Below are 26,456 nucleotides of genomic sequence, written 5' to 3' on the forward strand. Positions count from 1 at the left end.
AAAAACAATACTAAAATTATATGTAGTATTACAGAGCCTTTTAATGAGAAAGATACACTTTTGTATCACTGACTTCTATATTCTTGCTATAAAGGCAAAATTTAGTAAAGATTATTAAATGTAATATGAAATTATTTCTCTTCTGTTGTATAACTTTATCCATGTAAAGCAAAGAAAATCTCTAATGTGTGTTTTTAATAATGCATGGTATCATTGTAATCATTATAATGTGGGCCTGATATTCTTTACTAAATACAGACGTGAACCTTTTCTTACCAACAAGGAATAGGCCCTATCGATTCTGTTGTCACTCGAGTACTTTCTATGCTTTAATTATCTTCAAAAGTTTTATAAGAAAGAATAAGAAAATAGAGTAAGGTAGCTTCTTCGTAATTTTGCTAGGCATAGATATAACTCTGTGAACAAGACTATATTTTTTTCCCCAGTTTGAATCTATGGTGAATAAAGCTCATATTTTGTTGAAATTTTATATTCAGCTCTTTCTAGATATCACTCTTTTTAGAGTTAAAAAAAAGAACTTTTTAAATTATCAAGTTGTGTAAGATCGATTCTTAATTATTGCTGCAAGAGTGACAACTTCATTCAGGTATTACTCATGTTTTCTGTTCATGAGACTCCAAGGTTTAAGCTCATTTATTTCTTCACAGTTAGAAAATTAATGTTTTAACTATACATCTAAGAATGCTGCTTACTAGCAACTATTTCTATCAGTTTCTGACCCTTTATAATTTTAATGTGTTCTGAATTTTTATAATAGTTTGTGTAGTTTTGAGCTTACCTCACAAAACTTTTTGTATTAAGTCACTGCTACATTAACTTCAGTGCTAATTGCAGTCTAGAATTCTGGTTACACAAAAGTACCAAATTCACAGATTTTCTGTTTAGGCTTTGATGAACAAAAACTAAGATTGGCTGACTTAGAAAATATACTCAAGTTTGTATCCTTCCCTTGTTCTCCTCCCTCAGTTTCTTTGTGAGCCTTCCTTGTAAAGGCACTTTGAGGATCTTCCCTATGAGATCTACTTATTGCTTTGTTATAGTGGGACCTCAACCCTCAATCAGAACTTTTTACCTTGTAGGCTAATGTAAGATATACTTGATACAATCTATTTAAATGTTACCACTTCAATGAAAAATATAGTGTTATTTCAGTAAAGAATATAGGGATTATATTAGTCAATGAGAGTACACTGTGACCTCTTTGATGACTTCCTCTTAGTTTTCAGCGAATAAAAAAGCAAAGAGGAGGGATTTTGTTGATAACTAAATGATAACAAAAATATACTTATTTTTAAGTTGTATTTTTTAATTTACTTTAAACATATTGTATTGAAACTATATTGTAGTGCATAGTCAGGTCTGATATAAACAGGATAATAAAGAAGCCTTATGTTTATTTTAACACAGAGCGCAATAGCTTTCATGCAGTAAATTCTTAAGATAGCCTGGAGTGTGGGTTTTTGATATTCTGTTTTCACAGTATCAAGCCAGGGAAACTTAATTATTTCCCGGAAGTAAAAGGAAGATTTCCAAGTATTAACAAATCTTCTGCCAAATCCCCACAAACTATGAAAAATAAGTTGTGTTTTTGATGGTATAACACTGCAACTTGGGGTTATGACACTTAGTACTAGATTCTCTTTAGAGTAAACGTAGAGATTGAAAAACGACACATTTGGATTGAATATCAACTTTCTATCAAAATGTTTAAAAATGATTTTTATATTGATAACCACCCTCGGATGCATTTAGAAATAAATTAGTAAGTTTATTTATTAAATCTTTATGCTGTCGTATACATTGCCTTATCAGGCTAGAATATAATCCATTTTTGGTATCAACTCTCCTCACTTAAAAGATGTTCGATGGAGAACATAGCTTCAATTCTGGCACATGGAAACTAGGAACTCTTTGCCTAGAGTGTATGACAGTTTGAGTAATGAATTGGTGACAGATTCTGGATTTATTTTATTGATTTTCAACTTCGTATTAACTAGATGTTTTTATCTTCCTTCTTATGAGTAAAAAATTTTGATAAAATATTAATGTACATGTATTAGCAGAAAGTTTGCCTCACTTTGGCAGGTCAAACTTTACAATTAGTGAAAGTTATGTACTTAAAGCGTCATTCTCAAATCTCAAAATTCAAAGTAAATAAGGTTATACCATTCGTTTTAATTATTTTTAGAGTACTTTCATGTTTCTAGAAACATTCTGCAGGGTTTGAAGAACAGAAATGCAAAAGAAAAAAGGTATAATAAAAATTTAATAGATAAACTATTATAAATTTTAACCCACTATGAACGCTGAAATCAGATAAATCTCATCTGTTTTTTCTAGTACAACTTTAAGTGTGTTTTTTTCCCTCCCAGGACATTTATTCAGAGCAGCTGGGGATCACCTGTTTAACCTGTCCACAGTGTCGAGTGCCTTCCCAGTGGTCAGCCACCCAGTCTTTGGTCTGCATTCAGCCAGCTCAGGGCATTCAGAATTTGGTGGTTTGGGGACACTTGGTACACCCACAGCCTTAGCTGCACATCCCCAACTAGCGTCTTTTCCAGGTAAACATCTGTTACAAACAGTGTTCAAGGAAAGGAGGAAAGCTTGAAAATGTTCAAGCAGTAGTTTGATAATTAACTTGAACAAAAAGAATAGTATTATGCCTGGTATATTAAAGCTCTTGTGCAAGAATTAACTCAGTCCTTTTTATCCTGTGCAAAAAAATAAAACACTCTGTGTGCTAGGTGGCAGCACAACTGACTAGGTATTCAAGTGTTAAGCTAGAAAAATAGGCATCTGCCACAAAAGTGAGTAATTAGGCCAGGTTTTTCTCATGCTTTTTATTGAAGTAGAAAAGTATATGTATGGGAAGTATAGAGTTTGATTAATTATTCTCAGCTTTATTTGATTTTTTTTAAAAATATTTAACTTACAGTGGAAAACTGCAGTCCAGTTCTTATAATGAATACACTTTTATTTTGAGTTCTCATTTCTCTGCATTTATAAGTAAGATGAGCTTGGCTCTTAAATTTCTATTTTTTTCATATTTCATTAAAACAACCATAGATTTGCACCACTTGTGTGGCAGGAAGACCAGAATTATCCCAAATTCTACAGATTATGAGGATTCAGGAGTTCAGTAAGACACCAATTAAAGCTTAATTTAGACAAACATGCTGTAATTTCTCTTGTTATATTATTTTGAAAGTCTAAACTTTAATGTGTTTCCTGATTAACTTTACCTTAATAAATTTTAGTTAAGGATGCATGATTTACTGTTATAGAAAGTAGTTTAAAAATTAGAGCATAATTCAGAGACAAATAGATCTGAATTTAAATCTGGCTTTGTTACGTTTTAGCTGTGTGACCTTGATTGAACAAGTAATCCGACCTCTCAGCCTCAGTTTTCTCATCTGAAAAATGAGAATAACAATAATAATAATAATAGTATCTGCCTCTTAGGGTTCTTGTGAAGATTAAAGGCAATAAGCCATGTTTAGTGCTGAATGCAGTGTTTAGCACACCTAATTAGTATGTAATTGGTAACCATCATTGTTTTTATTCTTGTCGAGTGTTTCTTTAAAAGGAAACAAGTATCTTGTTTGAATTATATATGTAGAATGGAAAGTTGGCTAAGTATATATTTCAAGTACTATTTCTTGAGTCATATTATTTCTTTAATTCAGAGAGGAGATAGTAATGTGGCTAGAAAGTTAAAACAAAGTCTTAAACTAAGTCTTGACATTTGCTTTAAAAATACTAATAGGAATTTATTTCAGTCAGTTTTGAGCATGGTTGCTTAGCAAGATGAGTATTCAATAGGTATTTGCTGAAATATAGTATTGCTGAATAAAAAATTAAAATAGGTAATAGTAATATAGATAGTTGCTAGTATCTTAAATTTTTAAAATTGTTTTATCATAGTTTATTATATTTGATATAGTTTGATATATAAAGTATTAATTACTTTTGAGCATTTCTAAACCACAATGTAATTATTGTATAATTAAAATCAATTATCTTTTGCACTGAAAACATGGTTAACAGGTGTAAAGAGTTACTCATCTCAACTTCAATAATGTTGATACTTCCACTGTATAGAAAAAAATTCTGATAACTTCCCTAGCCTACATAAACTATTCACTCATTCATTTCCTATACAAAGTTCTTTGAGCATCTACTGTGTTCTGTGCAGTAGGCCAAGCACTGAGGAATATACTAACATAGTATATGTTATGTTGCTTATAGTTTTTAGGAGATAGATAAACAGACAATTACAAGACAGAGTCTTTAGTGGTAAAAGTATGCCTGTATAAGCATACTTTTTGCCAAGTGAACAGAGACTATACCTTGTTTTAGAGGCCTCATTTGTTTAAGTTGTACGTTTTGTATAACTTAAATTTACATTTTCTATGATTAGTTTTATTCAGAAGGGTAACCAAAATGCCAAAAATTTTAAATCACCTACTAAATAGATGAAGACACACAGGAAGAAATTACTAGGAATTTTAAATGAGAAATAGTTTATTTTTAAATATTATCCACTTCTAAATGTGTCTACATTTCAGATGACTAAATCAACACATGCAAATTACTTAATGGATATTAGTATAGTAAAGTTTTTTATATTGAAATAGTATTTCACGGTAAGTTCTTTTAAAACATTTACAGTTTTTAATCATTATATTTTTATATTACCGTGAATTTTCATGAAGTATCTGACTATCAAGTTTGAAAGATTTTTAAATTCTCCTGTCTTCTATGTTCAAATTGAGATTCAGTATATCCTCTGAAATATTAGAATCTTTCAGTTGAATATGATTAATGTTTTTACCATGCAGTTACTGCCCTTGAATACATTTAGAAATTCATCATGTGCTGGTTTATGTGATTCTTATTTTGTATATTTCATTTTATCAACAAGCTAGTTTGTGAGTGACTAAATTTTGTTTTTTTATTTTCTTAAATTTGGAAGAGAAATAAGCTCATCACTTGTCAAAAATTCTGTTATTTCCCATGAATTATTAGACATTTATGAAGCTTGTGATCAGAAGCGCTATCTTTTTCATCTTTTTATTTAATTGATCTTATTTACTTGTATTTTTCCTCATGGTGTCACCTTATTTATAATGTACACATTTTCCAGTTGTGTTTTTTTCTAATCCCTATTGTGTGCTTATTTACCATTGACATTCTAAGTACATTTTTATGTTGTTTCTGAGTTTGATTATGTCTAAAATATTTGAGTCTTATTACCCTTTGACTGCCTTACCGATTTGTGGGTTGTTTACAAAGTCTGAACGTTCAACTGTAATGCTTTAATTATAGACTCTATTTTAAATAATATGAATATTTCAGGAAACTGAAGTTTCCTTTTTTATCAGCTATGTAGGACCTAGTTTTCAAACCTATAAATAACAACAGATTCCAGCTGTGCTAATACAAGCCCCAAATACATAGTTTTTCTTCCTATCTACATACAGTTCTTTCATCTAAACAGTAGATAAATGATTTATGGTTTTGTATAGTTATTCTTGGTTCAGTTCCCATCATTCAGCCACTGCTGAATATACATTGGTGTCATTTCACTAGCAGTGCCTTCCTGCAGTGCAGAAGAATAGCTTTTGCAGTTTTCTGCTTATACTGTTTTTTAGACCTTTCAGAATGTCAGTTACCATGAACATTTCACTTTTTATTAAGCTAAACTTTTGTCTTTAGCTAATGAAGGTGCACATCACTTAACATCCTATTTTTAATAAAGAGATATTCCTAGAAAAGCTTTAAAGATCATATAATACAGTACACTGACAATATTGAATTTTTCCCATACTATATTATTGGGGGTTTTCCTCTAATTTTTTCGTGGTTATCAAGTCAATGAAAAGTAACCTATATCTCTTGGAAGATTAGCCTGAAAGGTAATAACTGATTTGGTAATCTAGCTGGTTAGCCAATTGGAAAATATTCTTTCCGAGATTTTACATGGGGCAATACAAGACTGTCCATTGGGTTATTTCAAATTTCTTCTTAATCTTCACCCTTCCCTAAATAATGTATTCTATAAAATTTGTCTTCTCTCCTTTTCTAAAAGTTTTAACTAAATGCCACTGTTTGAATATCTAAATTGCATTTGATGATTTTCTACCATTTAGTCATTTTACATTGATAAAACATTGTTATCTGTAATTTATGAGAGGAAGTATAAATAAAATTCAGGCTTTCTTCATTAACTTTAAGGGGAGAAACTATAAATCTTTTATATTTTAATGTGACTTAACTTGTTTTAAAAATCTTCTTTGAAGCACTTTTCATTGCTTAGACACCACCCCCCCAAAATAAAAAGGCTTACTGATTTTGCTATCTCTATTGTTTTGAGTATAGGATGTTTTCTTCCAAAAATGCATTTGAGATATGCTGGATTACAGTGGTCTTTGTATTATTATTTAAACCACCTGATTTATCAAAGCCAGCTTTATATTGTATGTAATTTAAGGAAATTCTTAACATAGGTTGTAGATGGTAACCTTAAATTCTAAGGTTTTAAAGTAGATTAAAATAGTCTTAAATATTGTTTCTTTACTAATTTAGAAAAATTATGATGTAAGTCATCAAAGAGTCACAGTTCTTTAATATACCAAGTTTCCCATTTTATTTTTAAAACCATAGACTACTTTTGTTCTTCATAAATTTGAACTCAAGGAAGCTGCTAAGTGAAGATCCTTGGATACTGTCTTAATGAGCAGAATAATGAGTGTATAACTTCTAATCAGCTGTCTTATAATTAGAAAGATGATCAGAACTATGTGTAATTCAGCAATTCTGTTCCAAGATGAAATTTGAATTTTTTTTTCAGGAATAAAATATAAAAAGCACTGTTAAATTAGCTAGAAAGTTAATTCAAATATTTTTGCTTGTTTGATGTTTGACTTTGAGGTGCAGAATGGTGGCGAACAACAGATGTTCATACGCGTGCAGGGGCAACCTTCTTTCCACCATTACTGGGAATTCCACCACTGTTTGCTCCTCCAGCCCAGAATCATGATTCTTCTTCATTCCATTCGAGGGCTTCGGGAAAAAGTAATCGAAATGGTCCTGAAAAAGGTATCCATGTTAACTTTAAGTGAAGTACTACAAATCCTCCATTTCAATACCTATTTTTAATAGGGTTCACATTTAGTAACAATTATGGGGCATTGTGCTAGACACTTTCACATTGTCTTGCTTAATCCTTATAATAACTCTTTGAGATTGGAAGCATTGTCATTTTGCAGCTAAGGTTAAATAAGTTATTCAAGGAAGCACTGTTTACATGTTGACATTGCATAGCAGAATTTAACCCAGGTTTTCTAACTCCAGACTCCACTGCTTTTTCCTCTGTATCTCATTACCTCCTTCACGTTCACTCAATAAAATATATTACTTTTTCTGTAATTAAGCATTAAATTAATTAAAACTAATATGTTAGTATGCCTTTTTCTTTTAAATTGTCATTAATATTTCATAGTTGATAACTGTTGTTAGAATACATTTGCAAATTATAATAGCATTTTAGATGTTTTTTATTACCTTTCTTTTCACTTAAGTAAGTGTTTGGGGAGTTTGCTCCGAAAGGGGGAATACTCGCATTTAATTATCTTTCTAAAAATTTTTTAATTGAAGTGAAATTCACATAAATGTAAAATTAACCAATTTAAACTGAACAATTCAGCGACATGTAATGCATTCATAGTGTTGTACAACAACCACCTCTATCTAGTTTCAAAACATTTTCATCACCCCGAAAGGAAACTTCATCCCCGTTAACCAGTTTCTCTCTATTATTCCCTCTCCCAGTCCCTGGCAACCACTAGCTTGCACTCTATCTCTATAGATTTACCTGTTGTGAATATCTCATATAGATGGAATCATAATTTGTGTCTGACTTCTTTCACTTAGCTTAATGTTTTCAAGAGTCATCCACATTGTGGCATATGTCATTACTTCATTCCTTTTTATGGCTGAATAACATTCTCTTGCATAAATATATTTATTTTTACTTTCAAGGTGTAAATGGGTCAATAAATGGAAACAATACGTCGTCTGTATCTGGTATCAACACATCTGTACTATCCACTACTGCTTCAAGTTCTGTGGGACAAACTAAAAGTATAAGCTCAGGTGGAGGAAATCGAAAGTGTAGTCAGGAACCAAACAAAACCCAGCCTTTGGATGCTAGAGCTGACAAAATCAAAGATAAGGTAAGTTGTTCTTTGAGGCACAAATATAACAGATCGATATAAGTATTCTAAAGATCAAACCACCTGAATCTATGGAATAACTTTTTATGAATTATCAACTCCTATTTTTATAGATATTCATTTTTGCGGGGTGGTTTTAGTATTATGCATCTAAAAAATTAAAACTGTCAGCACCAGTATAAATAATACAAATAGTAGTCATAGATAAGATTTATTGAGAACTTAACACAGGCCAGTTCTGCTGTAATTGCTTTGCATATAGTATCTATTTCAATCCTCCTTATACCCCTACTGAGGTAGGTACTATTATTATAAACTGGGAAAAAGAGCCCCCAAATAGTTGGCCATTAAGTGGTCAGGATTCAAAGTCAGGCAGGTTGACTCCAGAGCCCATGCTTTAGGAAAACAAAAACAAAAAAACTTTCATTATGGAAAATTTCAAATATACACAGAAGACAGAACAGCATAATAATCCTGTGTATCCATTATTCAGTTTCAACAGTTACCATCTCATGGCCAATTATATTTCATCATAACCCCAGCTGAATTCTCCTTTTCTCCTTTGCCAGTTGGCACTATGTTAGACCTTGTCATTAGAGGGTCCTAGAGACACACTGGAAGAGGAAAATGCTTCTGTTCCTGGTTCAAGTGTTTTCTTCTTGGTCTTATGCTATGGCTGCCAGTGGGTGGCTTCCTCACCAGCTGGCGGCTACTCTGCCAGTTGTGTTCAGGAGACCCAGTACTGTATACTGTCTAGTGAGTGTCACTGACATCCCAGCAGGCAGCTTATTAGTGAGTTTTTCTGGGATGCCAGTGGTTGGCTTTCTAGCTAACTTTACTGTCACCCCTGATAGCAGATTCCCAGCAAGTTTTTCTGGCACTCCAGCAGGTGGTGTCTCCTGTGTACCAGCCTTGATCTGTGATACCTCAGTGAGCTTCTCTGCCATCCAGTGGGCAACAGCCACATCCTTTCCAACAAAGTCTGAAGTTCAGCCTTGGGTGAATGAGGGGTTGGAGAAGAAAGACCCTCTTCCGAGTTTATTTTAGTACTCTACCTCAGCCATACAGGAAGTGGCTCTTCCCTACATCGGCTATTCCGGTATTCTTCACAGGTCTCTTTCCCTCTTAGTAGTTCATGTTCTGTTACTAGTTGTTGCTTCCTTATGATAAAATTTCGCTGTTCAAACTGATCATGTGGTTTCTGCCTCCTGACTAGACCTTGTCTGCCGTAGAAGCAGTATCAGGAGTAGGGTGGGTGTGCAGATTGCACACGGTAAATTCACTCCAATATTCTGGTCACTCTGAGCCTTTGGATTTCCTCTTCCATGTCATGCCAGGGAAGCTGTGACATTTCAACTTTACTAAGTATAGTTCACCACTGTGTCTAGATTTCATTCATCCAACCAAGTAAGCTGAGATACCTCCAGCTACAGGAACTACCACATTATATCCAGAATTTCTAGTAAGTGCATCTGTATCGGTGAATTTGGTCTGCTCCCATTGGGAATTTCTTCTTGAGAGAGAAGTCTTGGTTTATTCTGAGTTAAAGCCTTCGCATCAACTGCAAACATTTCGGAAACAAAGATAATAACGAGAGCAATGTCTTTTCGTCTAGATTTTATAAAAACCACTTTCAGGGCCTGATTTTTCTGGGGGAAGAGAGTCAAAAGTTTGTGATACTGTAATACCACTTTCTCCATGACCTCAGCTATAATAATAAGGGAATTGAAAAGCTTGTGACACACCACAGCAAGAGCAAGGTATGAGTAGTCACTGATTTCAGATAGCGCTGATTTGAACTTTAAATCTGAACAACATGCCTCCCAGGCTCCAATTTTTAACCCCAAGGAACTATTTTATCAAATTTTTCTTTGTCCTTTCTCAAGACAGCATTGAGCTCCATATATTTTCCAGGATCAGCTAAACAAATAAAGGTTTCTTCCCTTTTGCCCAGCATATTTTATAGAAATACTTCCTCTAGATCTTTCAGTTCCCTCTCAACAGAAGATAAATGTTTTCTAGCACATAGCAAGACATATGAGGGTCTGGGGGAAGGTCATCTGGTGAAGCCTCAAAGCCTAATGATAGCCATCACAAAAATTCGACAGGACTCTATTTAGGCCCCAAGACAAACATTTACTTTCCTCTTCAAGCCACCCCACTGAGCACTTGAGCAAATGTGATAAAAGACTCTTGGTTGTTTCCTTCCAGGGACACAGGTTCTAGGGTCATACTCTCCACCTGTTCCTCTTCAACTGCTCTTTACTCTTTTCCCTTATGATTTGTTTCAAGGGCATTCACATTAGTACGAGCTCCAAAGGCCTGTCTCTGTACTGCTTCTAGCTTCTCTGCACACCAGACGCTGTCTGAAAACACCACCCATTCCTTGCTCCCATGGTACTTTGAAGCAGGTCGTAGACATAGTATCATGGAATATATTTATATCTATATGTATTTCTAAAAGTTAAGTGTCCATGTTTTTAAACTTTACACTATCCTACCTCTTAGAAGTAGTGCTAAATCTAGTAACAAGGTACAAGGCAAGACTTTGGAGGAATGGATTTGAAAGAGATCGTGTCCTTAGTTCTAGTAAGGAATCAGTATTGACATTCCTAAACAAAATTGGTGCTGTTAAAGTAGAAAATATTTCCAGGAGCAGGTATTAAAAACTTGCAGAGGTACCTCTTTAACGATATAAAGAAATTCCAGGTACCATAGGGGTGTTGATTTACATCTACATAGAAGTAACACTAGAGAGAGATTGACTATCAATGTGAGGGATACTAGAATTTAAGATTTCAGAAGCGTATCTTTGGATAATACATGGTCTGGAATGAATTTGCATTAGTAGGTTGTTAAATGAAGATGAAGGGAGTTGAAACTGAAGAAGAAAATCCAATACTTTTATTACCCAATGTTTTTCAGTTTTAAAAACTTAAAAAAAAAAATTGCTTCATCAGCCCTTTTCATGTGTAGTTTGAAAAATGTTCTTCAGCTGATTTTGATAATCCCCCCTGGGAGGCAGGGTTACTTATCTCAGTAGTACTCATTGAAAATCATTGATTAAGTCCAGTTCCCTCTCATAGTCTACATGTATATTTAGAATAAGTATTTTAAATTAAACAATTAAAGTAAGTCAACACAAACTAAAATATACTAACATACAGCCTGTTGAGAAAAAAAATAAGACAATTCAAGGTTAAGTTCCACTCCTGCTGCCATACAAATTCTTGTTACCACAGCAGCTGTAACAGTCTTTTAAAAACGTAAGTGATTTTTTATCGTTTTAAAACATCCTGTGTTATCACTCTGTCTAATAGTTTCCTATCCCACTAAGAATAAAATCCTTGCCATGGCCCATAAGACCATGTGTGGTCTCACCCCTGCCAGTCCATCCAGCCTTATTTCCTACTGTTCTCTCCCAGGTTTCTGTGCTGTAGCAGGTCTAGCTGCCTTTTCCATTCTTTGAACATGTCAAACTTGTTTCCAGCTCGTGGCTTTTGCCTTTGCTGTTTCCCCTGTCTTGAAAGGCCCTTTTATCTTTCTATGACTGGCTCTTGCTCTCCATTTAGGTCTCAGCTCAGAAGAGTCTTACCTGACAACTACATCTAAATGTCCATCCAGCACACACTGTCTACTCAATTATCCTGTTTTAGTCATGGTATTTATCACTGAAAAACCCTTATTTATATTGTTTGTTGATTCTCTTCTGCCTGTTCCCATGAGAGCAGAGTTGCTGTCTGTTTATCACACCCTTGTATCCCCAGAGACTAGAGCAACTGTGTCTGGTACATAATAGCCTTGAATATGTATTTGTTTTGCTATTGAATGTAAGAAATATACAGTGAAATGAAAGTTCAAGGAGAGGGTTCTGAAAAGCTTTCCCAGGTTGGTTGGGGGATGGAGTTTATTATTAATAAACTCTCCTTTGATCATTTTTTTATGAACCTAAGAAGACTCATTTTTAAAATGTATAAATGACAGAAAAAAGACAGACTACCTAATTGTGAGCAGGCAAAAGGACCACCCTCACCCCCCACACATGTTAATAGGGACCAAGGAGATGGAATTGGTGATATTGAAATTCATTTTTCTCTAATACTTGGACATGTCTACTCATGTCTACTTTTTTTTTTAACATGGGTACTAAATTTGTTACCTTATAAAACACAAACCCTTTGCACACTGTCAGAGTATGCTCTGCAAAGACCACCTGCACCAGAATCACATTAAGGGCTTGTTTCATACAGATCCCTGTGCCTGTTTGGAATTGGGACCCAGGAATCTGCTGGTTGCAGCAACTTCTGTGCTGAATATTATGCTCCCTAAAGCTTTAGAACCCGCATCTCTAGACCCACTCTTGGGGAGTATAGGACGCATCTGTCATGCTGCCTTTAAATTAAAACTACACAGATTACTTGGACATTGAAATAGGAGTTTTATTTTTTTCTGCCAAATCACGGTAGCTCCCTCATTCCCTTCCTTACTTAGCCTCTACTAAATCCAAAAGTGATAACTTTGGATTTGACTTTCATAGTCAAATGAAATGACTTTCATAGTCTTGCTATACATGCTTAGAAAACTCAACAGCAGATTTTGGTTGCAAAGAAGGAGCGGTTTCTCTGCCAAATAAATGATAGGCTTAATGTTATTATGTTACTATTGTTTCCCTTTAATCTCTACTTTGGTCTTTCTCATCCTTTGATTTCCTTTATTCCAATTCACTTTCTGCTTTACTGTGAGGGAAGAAGGTAGCTCAGGGAATGATGGAAATATTAGCTTATTGAAGGGTGTGTCTGTGGAGGAAGCATTACAGTTGCTAGTTTGGAGCAGTTAACACAGTACCATGGCAAACAGAATATAACAGGAGTGACTCTCCTCACTCATGTATTTTATATGATTTAAATCAAATTTTAGAAGACACAAAGGAAAGAGTGTAGGTTTGCAATCTGTAACTACGGCTTCAACCTGGCATCCTGTTGTAGAGGTGTATTACTGTCTTTTATTCTCCAAACCCAGTAGTTATGAAAGGCTGTATTTCTATTAAGGCCATAACTTTTCTAATTTGCTGCTTTTGTAATTTATTGCTGATTTTTCTGTATCTTGTTCTCTATTTTATCTACCAGCAAACACTATAGAAATGTTCCTAAGTAACTTTGGATTGTACTCAATCTTGTTGCTCTGTCGTTTTGACATTCCTCCTTTATAGTCTTCCTATTGGCAGAATTTTAACTTTTTCATTGTTATATAGTTATTAGTTATAATTCATCTCATTATTTTTCATCTTTTTATCCACTACCATTGTCTGTCCTTTAAACACACAACTTTCCTTTTATGCGACCAAATGTCCCTTTCCAGCTTTGGATTTTCATTGTCCTATAGGATTTTAAATGTTCCAGAAATTAATCTCCTTCTTTATATTTTTCTATCTTTTTGATTCAGAAATATTGAAAAACTTAAATTCCTTGACCCTAATTAAAGCAGCCCCTTGAGCCTTTTTCTACCTATTTTATCTTCTCTCCAGTACTTTTTACTATATGGGATTATTTGTTTTGAAATTACTCTCTGTCTAGTCCACCACCACCACCACTAGAATGTAAGTTTCTTGAAGGCAGAGGCTCATCTTAGACTTCACTGGAGTCCAGCACCTAAAAAGGTGTGTTTGGCTACTGACTCACTATTTGCACAAAGAAAGAAGACTAAAAGCTAAATGTAGAACATCAGTGTATGTAACCCTATCATAAATTGCTCTTTTTAATCTCTCCTACATTTTGAAGCATGGCAGTCATATGAGTGTGTATATATGTATACATATGTACATATATACATACTATATTGATGTTTTCAATATTCTATACAGAATACTGTATAGCATATTGACAGAGTTTATACTTTTTACTGGAGAATTCCTGTCAGATAAGTTAATTTGATCAGTTGGTTGAATAAATACCCTTAAAACATGTGACTTTTTACATTTTTCTAAAATGACATTTTAGAAAAATGTTTTGAGATTGAAAATATCATTAAAAAATTAAAAGAGCATACCTCTTACTGAAACTTGAATTTTCTCCAAAAATAGAAGTCTTTTTAAAAATCTTGTCTTTATCCAGAAACCAAGGAAGAAAGCTATGGAAAGTTCTAGCAACAGTGATAGTGATTCAGGCACATCATCAGACACATCAAGTGAAGGCATTAGTAGTAGTGATTCAGATGATCTAGAGGAAGATGAGGAAGAAGAAGATCAAAGTATTGAAGAAAGTGAAGATGATGATTCTGATTCAGAGAGTGAAGCACAACATAAAAGTAACAACCAGGTAGGTACAAATCATTTCATAGGCAATATCTACACATTATTCAAATTTAGGAACTAACTGTCTTATCTTAACTCTCAAAGTCTATAAAGTTTAAAGTTAATCATTGCCTTTAGTTCTTCCTTTTGCATAAGAAAAAAAAGGAGGTGGTGAAACATTTTTAAAGGAACATTTTGTGTATTTTTTAGTGAGTTTTATATATCTATTGTAAGTCATTAGGAACACTTTTTTAAGTACCCTTTTTTTCCTCCATGTTTTACTCCTTGATGCTCTTTGTTTTAATAGACGTTAAGAAGTTGCCTTTTAATTTGTATTTACAGGTGCTATTACATGGTGTTTCAGACCCAAAAGCAGAAGGACAGAAAGCAACTGAAAAAGCCCAGGAAAAAAGAATACACCAGCCATTACCTCTTGTGTCTGAGTCCCAGACTCACTCATCATTCCAATCCCAGCAGAAGCAGCCTCAGGTTTTGTCACAGCAGCTTCCATTTATTTTCCAAAGCTCTCAGGCAAAGGAGGAATCTGTGAACAAACACACAAGTGTAATACAGTCTACGGGATTGGTGTCCAATGTGAAACCTTTATCTTTGGTAAATCAAGCCAAAAAGGAAATTTACATGAAACTCATAGTTCCTTCTCCTGATGTACTTAAAGCAGGGAATAAAAATACCTCTGAAGAATCTAGTCCTTTGACCAGTGAATTGCGTTCCAAACGGGTGAGTTAAAAATTATTTATAGAAGAATTTTACTATTATAAAAACAGCTTTTATATAGTCTTATACAAGTTTAAACTGAATTCTACTCTTATTGTTATACTTTCTTAGTCACCAGGAATAGAATATGCACATCAGAAAACTAAATTTCTCTGATTTTATATTTACATACACATCTGTTGAATGTATTTTTGGAAACACAGTCTTGTCATTTTTCCCCAGGTTTAATGATTTAGCAGTAAGGGGAGAAATATGTTTGTATTGGACATACTTTACAATTACTTTTGTTTAAAATCAATGTCCTTTTTTTTCTAATATTAGTATATTCTTTTTTAAAGAAATGAACTCTTGAGTCATTTACCTCTGTAGTCCTATAATTTGTCAATTTTAAGTATAAAAATCCTTTATAAAGAATGCTTTTCCTTTACCATTCTTAATTAATTATACAAAATACAAAATATTTTTCGTAACGTTACTTCTATAAACACCAGAACCACTCTCATCAGAGAATTTTTTTCATCTTTATTTTCTTGCTGTTAGTTTTATATTATAATATTATATAGTCTACAGTCATATGTCCAGAAGAATTCTAGTAATTAAATAACCAGTGCTTTTTATTCTAGAACTCACCCAGACTAGAGAAAAAATACTATTTTTGAACACAGTCTCCTGTCTTTTGGTTATACAAATTATCAGTAGGCATCCTAATCATTGGAAAAGACCTGTAGAGCACTTAACTGTTTTGCCAGCCATTCATTGTTTTAAGTGCTGAACATGCATTTACTCATTGGATACTAACATCTGTAAGTGCCACTAATAATATTATGTCCATTTTCAGATGATCAAATTGAGATTCATAAGACTTACATAACTCTCCCAAGATCACACTGCTAGTTGGTGATGGAGCTAGAATTCAAACCTAGGCAGTGTGGTACTAGAATCCTTGTTCTTAATCACTGTGGTATGCTGCCTTTCTTTCTCAAAAAAGTTGCAATGTCCTTGTCCACTGACTTTTATTTTACAGTGAAGAATTTCAGAACAAGTTCAAAGAAAAATGACTTGAGCAAATCAGGCTCTTTTGAGAATCTAAATGAGTAGTTCTCAAGACTAAGTGTACATTAGAATCACCTGGGAAACTTTAAAAATGAACTAACCACCTTAGAACAATTTAAAATCAGGATCTCTTGTGTTGAGACTGAGGTATTACATGTCTAAAAAGCCTCCCAAGTGACTCAAATGTGCAACCAAATTTGAGAATCACTGATCTAAATGGAATGACCAGTGGTATCATAGTATCACACATATGAGAACTTGTAATGCATGGGTCAATCATAAGGAGTTATTGGCATCACATTATTGACTCTCCTTGAGAAATTAAGCAAATTAAAAATCACACTGGGTTATTTTAATTTTTCATTAATATATATTCCACTTTAAGACAAATGAATGTATAGAGCCACATCGAGTTACTTGCATTATGAAAGTTTTCTTAATTTTTTCAGAGTTTCTTAAATTCTTATTTAAAGATTTTCATGACTGCCTATTAGAAAGTCATTTGTTAAACACTTGCTTATTTAAATGTAGCCAAGCTAGGCTTTCTACACATAGGATCTTATGTAATCCTTACAAAATTGTGTCAGGTAAAGGAACTAAGGCTCAGAGAGGTTAAGTCACTTTTCAACATCATATAACAAGTTAAGAGCAGACAGGTTTTAAAACAAGATCATTCTGATTTCAAAGCCCATGATTAAGATGAAATAATTTGGTGTTTCTGAAATGATAATGGTTGTTAATGGGAAATATTTTATGTGAATGGGCATTCACAGTAGACTCAACTCTCAATGACTTTATCTACTTTTTATTGGTATCTACTATTGAGTTAAAGGGTATTTTTAGAAATATTTCTCTTATATCAGTTCTCTTTCTTTATGTGACAGTCTAACATAGAATTTTGCTTGATTTCTTATGATAGTCTCAATTGTTTCATGCTTCCTGCTATGTATCTGGCTCCCACACTAGTCTTATGATTTTCTTCAGTGTTATTTAATCATTGGATCCTTTCATACCCTTATACTGTAGACATTTAATTTAAATCAATATACATTAATCATATATAAAGACCAGGAGTGAAAAGTCTTTATCAAGTTTTGCCTAGTGGATTTTTTATGGCCTTACAGAGACTCAGGTAAGAACTAGGGGAGCAAGAGCTTGGTGGTAGGACAAAGCTTCGAACCTCTCTCTTTCATACTCCTGTCACCCAAGGGGATATCTTAAAGTAGCAGGACACTTGCTGCTATACAGGTCTCTTTTTTCTCCCCTCCTACTTTATGTACACCCCTAATATCAAAAAAGATAGCATGTTTGCTGTAAAAGAGTTACTGATACTAGTCTTGGGATAAAATACAGTGATTGTTGGTTATTTTCGAAAACCTTCAGATGTCAGCATATGAGGAGTGATTCTTCAGAGTTATAGAGTGAGAAACAATTTCAAAAAATTAAAATATAAAATTTAAAACTAAAGGGAAAGTTTTAATTTTCATTGCTCTTTTGATCCTATGTATTTGGAAGGAATATTTACTACCTATTAAAAAAAGAATACAAAATGATTATGTGACAAAATTTTGTTCTAAGAAATGAAAATACACTAAATTTTTCTGCTGAAAATTTAAATCAGCATATGTATAAAATATGAAGTATAAGTACATTATATGTATACTCACATAATATAACATAAAATATTTATGTTTCATATAAATATTAAGTAAAATTATATTAAAGTATCTTATGTAAAAATTTTGCCATAAAATTCTTTTAAAAAGGTAAACACAATTATGTCGTATAATATTCCATATTTTATGCACTGAATAAATACCAATTAAGCAGTTTCTCTTTGTGAGGCATTGCTTTATGTATCAATACAAATATAATGTGACAGTCTTTGTTTACAAAGTACTAACTTAACTTTCTAAACAAATACAGTGAGGATAAGTTAAATAAGATAGAGAAGTTTATATGGGAATTTCTTACTGCTTATTAGTACTGGTGCTTTAAAATATTTAATAAGTCATTCTATATGGCATTCCATCTGCATTTATACTTGTGAAATAACCCACCACAAGGCTTTGCTGACTTGAGTGTTAACAGCCCAGGTCCAATGCTGACAGTACTGATGATTTTAATTTCAAGGCAACCATTTTCATTACAGAATTTTACCTTTCAAAATTCAACTCTATTTCTATTAACTTGATATTTTAATCATCCTATTTCGGTTTGGTTTTTTATATTTTAATTATACAAATTTAATGAAATTCATATGATGTTATTCTTTTCATGAAGATTCTGATAGCCAAATAATTTTTTGTTTCTTATTTACATATGTAAATTTTATGGCTTAATGGTTTACAAAATAATTTTTCCCAAGGAAGGTATAATTTTTCTAAATTATTTTCTAAACTCTTTCCAATGTTAATGTGCTGAAGGCACTCAAAAGTATATCCCACAGAATGTTGAGCCAGCCTTCCCACTAACCTCAAATCATGATTACTGTAGGTAATACAGGATAGAATAAAAGGGGGTATAAAGGAGCTCAAGGATAGAGGCAATGAGTGCTTTGGGCTGGGACAAACATGGAAAGCTTCTTGGGTTGGCTTTTGAAGAATGAACAGGATTTCATCTGCTTGAAATTTATTAGAGGAAGATATTTCACGCAAAGAAAATGGTGATGGCAAAATGTGGACGTGGTGAAAGTATGACATACACAGGGCATGGCAAATAGTCCACTTGGACAACAAAGGTAGTAAAAAGTAATTTGAGGATCAGATTTAACTGTTTAGGGTTTATAAAGTTGGCAATGATGGAAGAGGCACTAAAGGTTTTGACCAAAGAGCTAATATAATAAAATACGGCTTATATAACGAGAGAATTGGCATTGGCATATAGCATATATTGGGAGTTGGTTAGGAAGAAGTGATAGTACAGCTTAAATTTGAGCAATATTTCAATGAGAGAATCCAAACTCATAGTAATATGGCTGACTTGGAAAAAAGAAAAGTAAAAGATGTTTTGAGAGTTTCAAGTTTGGGTTATTGAGAAAAACGGGAGCTGTAGTTATAAGAGGTGGGCAGTCAGGAAACATGTTTTGAAGCAGAAAGACTAATTGAATTTTTAAATATATTATGTCTAGCAAGATTCAGGAACCAACTAGTCATTATTGCCACTACTTTTGTAGCACTTGTATATCATGATTTAAATTTGTATATGAGTAGCTGTGTCAGCTACAGAAGGCAAAAAAAAAGTAATTTTTGTTCTTATGGTACATTATTGTTTTTTTTTTTTAAACTTATGTTTCAACAGGAACAATATAAACAGACATTCCCAGCTCAGTTAAAGAAACAGGAGTCATCTAAGAGCCTGAAGAAGGTTATTGCAGCTTTGTCAAATCCAAAAGCAACCTCTAGTTCACCAGCACATCCAAAACAAACATTAGAAAACAACCACCCTAATCCTTTCTTGACAAATGCACTTTTAGGTAATCATCAACCAAATGGAGTTATTCAAAGTGTCATTCAAGAAGCTCCTCTGGCACTTACTACCAAAACTAAAATGCAAAGTAAGATTAATGAAAACATTGCTACTTCAAGTAGCACCCCTTTTTCCTCACCTGTAAATCTGAGTACAAGTGGGAGAAGAACCCCTGGCAATCAGACAACTGTCATGCCCTCTGCCTCTCCCATACTGCATAGTCAAGGGAAGGAAAAAGCAGTTAGCAATAATGTGAACACAGTAAAAACACAGCATCACTCTCATCCTGCAAAATCTTTAGTGGAACAGTTCAGAGGAACAGATTCAGACATTCCTAGTAGCAAAGATTCTGAAGATTCAAATGAAGATGAAGAGGAAGATGATGAGGAAGAAGATGAGGAAGATGATGAAGATGATGAATCTGATGACAGCCAATCAGGTTATTTTCTATTTTTAAGTTTAAAGTATTTCTCTAAATGCTATGTGAACCAAAACATTTTAAAGAGGTTCTTAATTCACAGACTGAAAATCATTGTCATTCACTGTGTTTCACACAGCTATGCGCCTTTCTATAATGAGTGGTAAAATACAGGAATAATTGAAATTGGAAATCCTAAATTAAGTTCTCAGCTCTGTTATTCATTTAACATTAAACAAATAACTTTAAATTGAATATAAATAATTCATGAATTAAGAAATTCAGGAACTTGCTTCATTTTCATTTAATTCATGACCACTCATTTGTCCTTTCTTTTTCATCTCTTCTGCTGCTTGTTATATTGTGTCACTAGATATTTTGAATAAAGGTAAAATTGTAGTCACAGTCATTCAGAAAATACCAAAAACCTATATCCCTATGAATATTTGTTAGCAACACAGAATGTATTTAACAACATATATAGAGTACCCCCTGATTTTATTTTGATTTACTTTCTAGTTTTCTTTTTAATTTCTTTTTGTTTATTTCCTCTTAACTCTCCTTCTTGTTCCACAGAAGATTGAAAACATAAAATATAAGATAGTTTAAAATTTAAATACAAAGATGAAATACATATTATGAAAGGTTTTGGATTTGTTCCTAGTCAGCCACAAATCCAATTGTAAATTTTCTATCTACCAATATGAAGAGGAAAATATAGTCAATTATACAATTTAAAAAGTGTCTATAAGGTAAAAACAACCTATTTGCTCAGGGTAAGAACAGCTTTTCCTGATATTTTTCCTAGGGTTCCCATAAACACAACTTTGCATGATAGATCATGGATATCAATATTAATCACTTTCAAAGATAATTTTTATAATGAACTTCAGTGTAGACAGCTAGTACTACACAAAAAACAATTCCACAGAAGCTGTTGTTCTGGGAACGATTAAGATACAGTCCAAGTATTAGTCCTGTGTTATCAAGTTTAACCCAGAAATAGATTTTACATATCTATAGGAATGGATGCATTTATAGGACTACATTGCTAGCATGAACTTAAATTATTAAATCATTAAATTATTCCCCACAATTATTTCTGTAATCCTAGTCTTTTGTAAAGCCTGAGAAACTTGATGAAATCTTGCAGCTAAATAGAATAACTGTAACCTCCAAAGCCAAACATCTCCCCGCAAAAATTGTTTTCTTTGGCCTCAAAGCCCAGAAGAAAGGATAATGATAGTTCCAGAGTTCTCTTCCTCATACTGAACCTAGTATACTTCTTAAGCTACTAGAATCTATTAATTTAAATAATCAATTCTGTTTCCTCTATACTTTGGCTTCTTTATTAAATTAAAAGTGCTTTTGAAACCACTAAGCAGAAACTCATCATGTGAATACTGTCATGTGAGAAGAACTGTTTTATGATTTAAGTTTTATAATTTGAGTAAAACAGTTACTTTTAATGAAGAATTTTGAGGATTTATGGCCTGCATACATTGTACTCAAATAGCTTTTAAGATAGTAATTTTTACATTTACTCTTCAGAAAAGTTGCTCACTTGAGCTCTCAGTCACAGATGCTGATTCCTGAACTATTCCATTTAGATACAAACTGCAAACTGTTGGTGATTATCTAGTTATAATATACAAATGCTTCTTTTACTTCCCAGAATCAGATAGTAATTCAGAATCAGATACAGAAGGATCAGAAGAGGATGATGATGATGATAAAGACCAAGATGAATCAGATAGTGATACTGAAGGAGAGAAAACTTCAATGAAACTGAATAAAACAACTTCCTCTGTCAAAAGCCCTTCCATCAGTCTCACAGCTCACTCAACACCTCGTAACCTCCACATAGCAAAAGCCCCAGGCTCTGCTCCTGCTGCCTTATGTTCTGAATCCCAGTCACCTGCTTTCCTTGGCACACCTTCTTCCACACTTACTTCAAGTCCACACTCTGGTACCTACACTTTATTTTTATTATTGTGAAGTAGAAGTCAAACCATAACAAGAATTCTTATTTATACAGTGTTCTGGGGATGATCTCACTGGAATCAAGGGCTAGATTTTAGGTTGGCTAAGAAAGGTCAGCGTGTATTTTCAAAGGATATGACTCATTACCATTTTTATTCTCTGTGCTTCCAATTTAAGAACCTGATGGATGGCAGCTTTTGAGTTTGCATACTTTCCTGTTTTTGTGTTCAGTTTATGCTTCTAGAATTTAGAGTTTGACAGTGGACTTTTTTTGTAATTTATAAAAATGAGCTCACTTGGTTACTTAAGGTACAATTGCATATCTGCCCAACACATAGCCAATGTCATTTGTATTAGTGAGTTAGCATTATTATTCCTTTAACATGCCGTATCTTTTTTTTCTATTTGACCTTTTATAAACTTGCAGAGGTCTTCATTAAAAGGTTTTACATTAATACTCCCAAATTAATCTCTATTCTCATTCAATAGCTAAGAAAATATAGATGTGTATAGTAAAATATTATATTGTTTTACATATTTCACTGTTTTCTTGAAATTTTCTAGTTTTGTTTTCATTTGCCACAAACCAATATGATATCCTACTAATATAAGATGTGTGCATTTGCATTGGTGAAGCTTGATCATTATCTAAGAAAAATTTTCCATATAATCATAATCCTATTCTTTATACTCTAGATTAATTAAAAGTGTTTTTGACTATAGATTCATATGGCTATAGAAGTTATATTATTTTAAAATGTATGATCCAGATGTTGAAATTTTTCAGCATCTTAAAACTCATATTTTCAAAGAAAACAACTGTACATAGTTTTCCAAAACCTCTATCTGCTATTTTCCTCCTACTTCTTTAGCCATTTCATTAATAACAAAATGACAGGAAAGCTGTATATTTTTACCTTGCATTGTCTTTTCATTAGAGAGGAATACTAGTTATTCTGTCATGCAGACCAAAGAAAAAAGAAAAACACCCTTTACTTTATATACAATGTGTTTTGTTGAAAAGAATCTAAAAATAATGCACAAGTTGCAGAAATACACTAAATAATTCAAGTCATTAAGATATATTATTCAAAGAAAAGTTTCAAAACTATCAAAAAGTTTTCATGTATGTAAACTAATCTTTTATGTTAACTGGTTGAATTTTCTTGAAGGCACTTCCAAAAGAAGAAGAGTAACAGATGAACGTGAGCTGCGTATTCCTTTGGAATATGGGTATGCAAAATAAGATATATCTTTATACTTCCCCCCACATATTTAGGCATGTTTGATTTCTCATTCTCTACTATTAATAAGAGAAGTGAATATACTGCATAGTTATTTGTTAGAGCAGAGGAGCAAAGCTGATATATCTGAAGTTGATATACCAGAAAAAAAATTAAGACTAACTTCTGGGTTTAGGTATGACAGATGGGAACATATGCATCCAGGTGGGAATATGACTGAAACAGTCACAAGAGCAAATCATTTGGCAAAGAGCAGAGACACAGTTAAGAGTGTCAGAGGTTTTTGTGAAGATAGATTTAAAGGAAGGTGAAAGCCACTGTGGGCGAAACGGAGGGACTTGAGCAGAGTTTGGCTAAAATGGTTGAATAGGAACTGAGAATTTTCATGATCCCCAAAGAGCAGAGAGCCAGGTTTACTGTACTCTTCTCATTTAAAGCTTTTCAGCTGTAAAAAAATCAGTACACATTGACACATGTGCCTGAACATGTCCGAATACCCAACGTAATGCCAGTATGATCTCTTAAAAAATTTAATGGAGTTTAATATTTGTAAATTGAGTCCTTGATTAATTTTTAGTTGAATTACTTAGCAAAAATATCTAAATTATTTTAATAGTAAATGTATCTGAATTGCATGACTGGCTGTTTATATTTGTTTTCTTTGTATTTTTCATGTTTTCTAAAGAGCATGTGTTCTCAAACTTTTTTAAATTTTTATTTTTAAAAGCTTTCTTAAAATTACGTGTGTGATAACCCTCATTTCTATTATGTGTAGCTGGCAGAGAGAGACAAGAATAAGAAACTTTGGAGGGCGACTTCAAGGAGAAGTAGCATATTATGCTCCATGTGGAAAGAAACTTAGGCAGTACCCTGAAGTAATAAAGGTACATACTTTTCACCAAATGACACACATTTGGTGCCTATTAAGCATGCTTATGGAAAAAGAAGTACACTCCTTTCTCAGATAAAGTTCCTTGATACAAAATATTCTCTTGTATGGGACTAATGAATGTGCTTAACCTAAATTGATCTCCTGTAAATCCATAGCCCCTTGATAGAATATGCAAAACAGTAGTGTCCTGAAGATAGCTATACATCAGAGCTGGGTTGTAATTATTAAAACCTGAAGTGGAAAAATATGTGATTTTTTCAGTATCTCAGCAGAAATGGAATAATGGATATCTCAAGGGACAATTTCAGCTTCAGTGCAAAAATAAGATTGGGTGACTTCTATGAAGCCAGAGATGGACCGCAGGTATCCACTTTTTAAAAAGTACAGTCTTTGAACCAAAAAGTAGTAACATAACCTAAATGAAGTAAATTTCACTACACTCTGGAGCATTGCCTTTTGTTAGTTAACTCGTGTAGCTATACATATACCTTTGTGGTAAACACTCACAAGACCTCAATTTACTATATTTCAGTAACGAGGAGCTTTGACATTTTTTTCAAATTTCTTAAGTAAAGTTTTTCCTGTTTGTTAGTTCTGTCATTAATTTTACAGTTTATACAGGTATAAAAGAATCTGTATGTTCATGAGAAATATAGGAAAACCTTAATTCCCTGAAAGGTAAACAGTTTTTTGAAAATTAATTTGAATAGGAAAAAACATGTTGTTTATAAGTCAGTACAAGAGAGGATAAATATGCCTTCGTTTTTGGAAGGATCTTGTCCATTTGATTATGCCATACTACATGATTCATTGTCACAAGTCTGATAATTTTTGATGGGGGTAGGGGGAATTCCATAATATTAAATGAGTGAAATTTCTGCTTTTTGCAGAAATTGAATTTTTAAATAATTATACACATTTCTGAAATAATGACCACAGCTCCCTTTGAGTTTGAGGATTAAGTACACAACCTCACCGATCAGCGCAAAGAACTTACCACTGAAACCTTGTTTCCTATATGTGTCCTTTAATGGTTTGCCTTTGTTCCTTACTTAGATTCAGCTACATATGCTTATTATTCCCTTTAACTTTATTAGCTCCATTGAAAGAGGTCATAGCTACGGACTAAGGAGACCTAGATTCTTGTTAACCCATGAAATAGTTTTGTGATTTCAAACAACAAAATAATGCCCACTTTTTCTTCAGTTTCTTTATCTGCAGAATAGAGACAATCATAATTTTACTTCTGCCTCATAGGATTATGGAGAGGTTAAAATGAGATCATACGCATGACAATGTTTCAAAAGGTTAAAATGCTCAACCAACTGAAGTTGTTATTTTCTTTCTTGATTGAACCTTTCTCTCTTTTGGCCCATTATAATGCACAGAAAGATTTTTTCTGGCAATTAATATTTTCTGTTGTGAATAGACAGGCTTTTCCATACTATTTACCCTTTAATTTTATAGTTATAGAAATAGAAGAGGCCTTCCTAATTCTGCAGGAAGTTCATTTTGAGAGCTCAAAGGTTAAGGGAGTTTTCCAAGATTACACAACCTCAACCAGGCAGAGACATAATTGAACTCAAAATTTCTAACAAGTGTTCTTTTGCATTCATTGTGTAACCTATTTTCCATTGTTGTCCATGACTTTTTATGTCCACATCCACTTGTTTCTTTACCCGTAATTCTAAAATGCCAAAATATATTCATCTGAGGTTTAACTTATTTATGGAAATATATTCTAGGATTTTTCTTTTCTAAACTTAAAAATGTGTCTAACTTGGACTAAATTTGTCACCAAACAGATTCTCGGAATTTTAGTGAACCACAGTGTTATTTTACGCACTCCATATATACTAGATCAGTTTTTAAGTCACAAAACATATTAGAAGGCAATAATAATTTTATTTAAAAATTCTCATTTTTTAAATCTTTTGATTTCCATGTTATCATAACCTTACTTGTTTCATTTAAATATGCTAAAGATATCTTTATGTTTTTAAGTTCAATAGAATTTTATTCTGAGAGGAAAGCTAATTGCTGTCCAATACGTAAAGGACTTTTAGTTTTTTATCAGTGATAATTAGACTCAGTCTATAAAGCCTTATTAGGCAGA

The 26,456-nt window shown here is 33.0% G+C and overlaps 1 protein-coding gene across 24 annotated transcripts in view; it reads left to right on the plus strand.

Moving 5' to 3' along the window:
- BAZ2B (bromodomain adjacent to zinc finger domain 2B) overlaps positions 1-26,456 on the plus strand; it is a 382,320-nt gene that overhangs the window by 267,239 nt on the left and 88,625 nt on the right. For 13 of the 24 annotated variants that reach the window (XM_060302371.1, XM_060302369.1, XM_060302379.1 and 10 more), the window contains 10 exons: positions 2,394-2,582; positions 6,955-7,122; positions 8,065-8,258; positions 14,369-14,572; positions 14,890-15,285; positions 19,636-20,242; positions 21,897-22,190; positions 23,377-23,437; positions 24,224-24,332; positions 24,602-24,703. In XM_060302371.1, coding sequence (XP_060158354.1) covers positions 2,394-2,582; positions 6,955-7,122; positions 8,065-8,258; positions 14,369-14,572; positions 14,890-15,285; positions 19,636-20,242; positions 21,897-22,190; positions 23,377-23,437; positions 24,224-24,332; positions 24,602-24,703 — 2,324 coding nt within the window. The remainder of the gene's footprint in view (positions 1-2,393; positions 2,583-6,954; positions 7,123-8,064; positions 8,259-14,368; positions 14,573-14,889; positions 15,286-19,635; positions 20,243-21,896; positions 22,191-23,376; positions 23,438-24,223; positions 24,333-24,601; positions 24,704-26,456) is intronic. The other 11 variants (XM_060302378.1, XM_030852671.2, XM_030852678.2 and 8 more) reach the window with 8 other exon arrangements.

Source organism: Globicephala melas, chromosome 7 (assembly GCF_963455315.2).
Source record: "Globicephala melas chromosome 7, mGloMel1.2, whole genome shotgun sequence".
NCBI lineage: Eukaryota > Metazoa > Chordata > Mammalia > Artiodactyla > Delphinidae > Globicephala > Globicephala melas.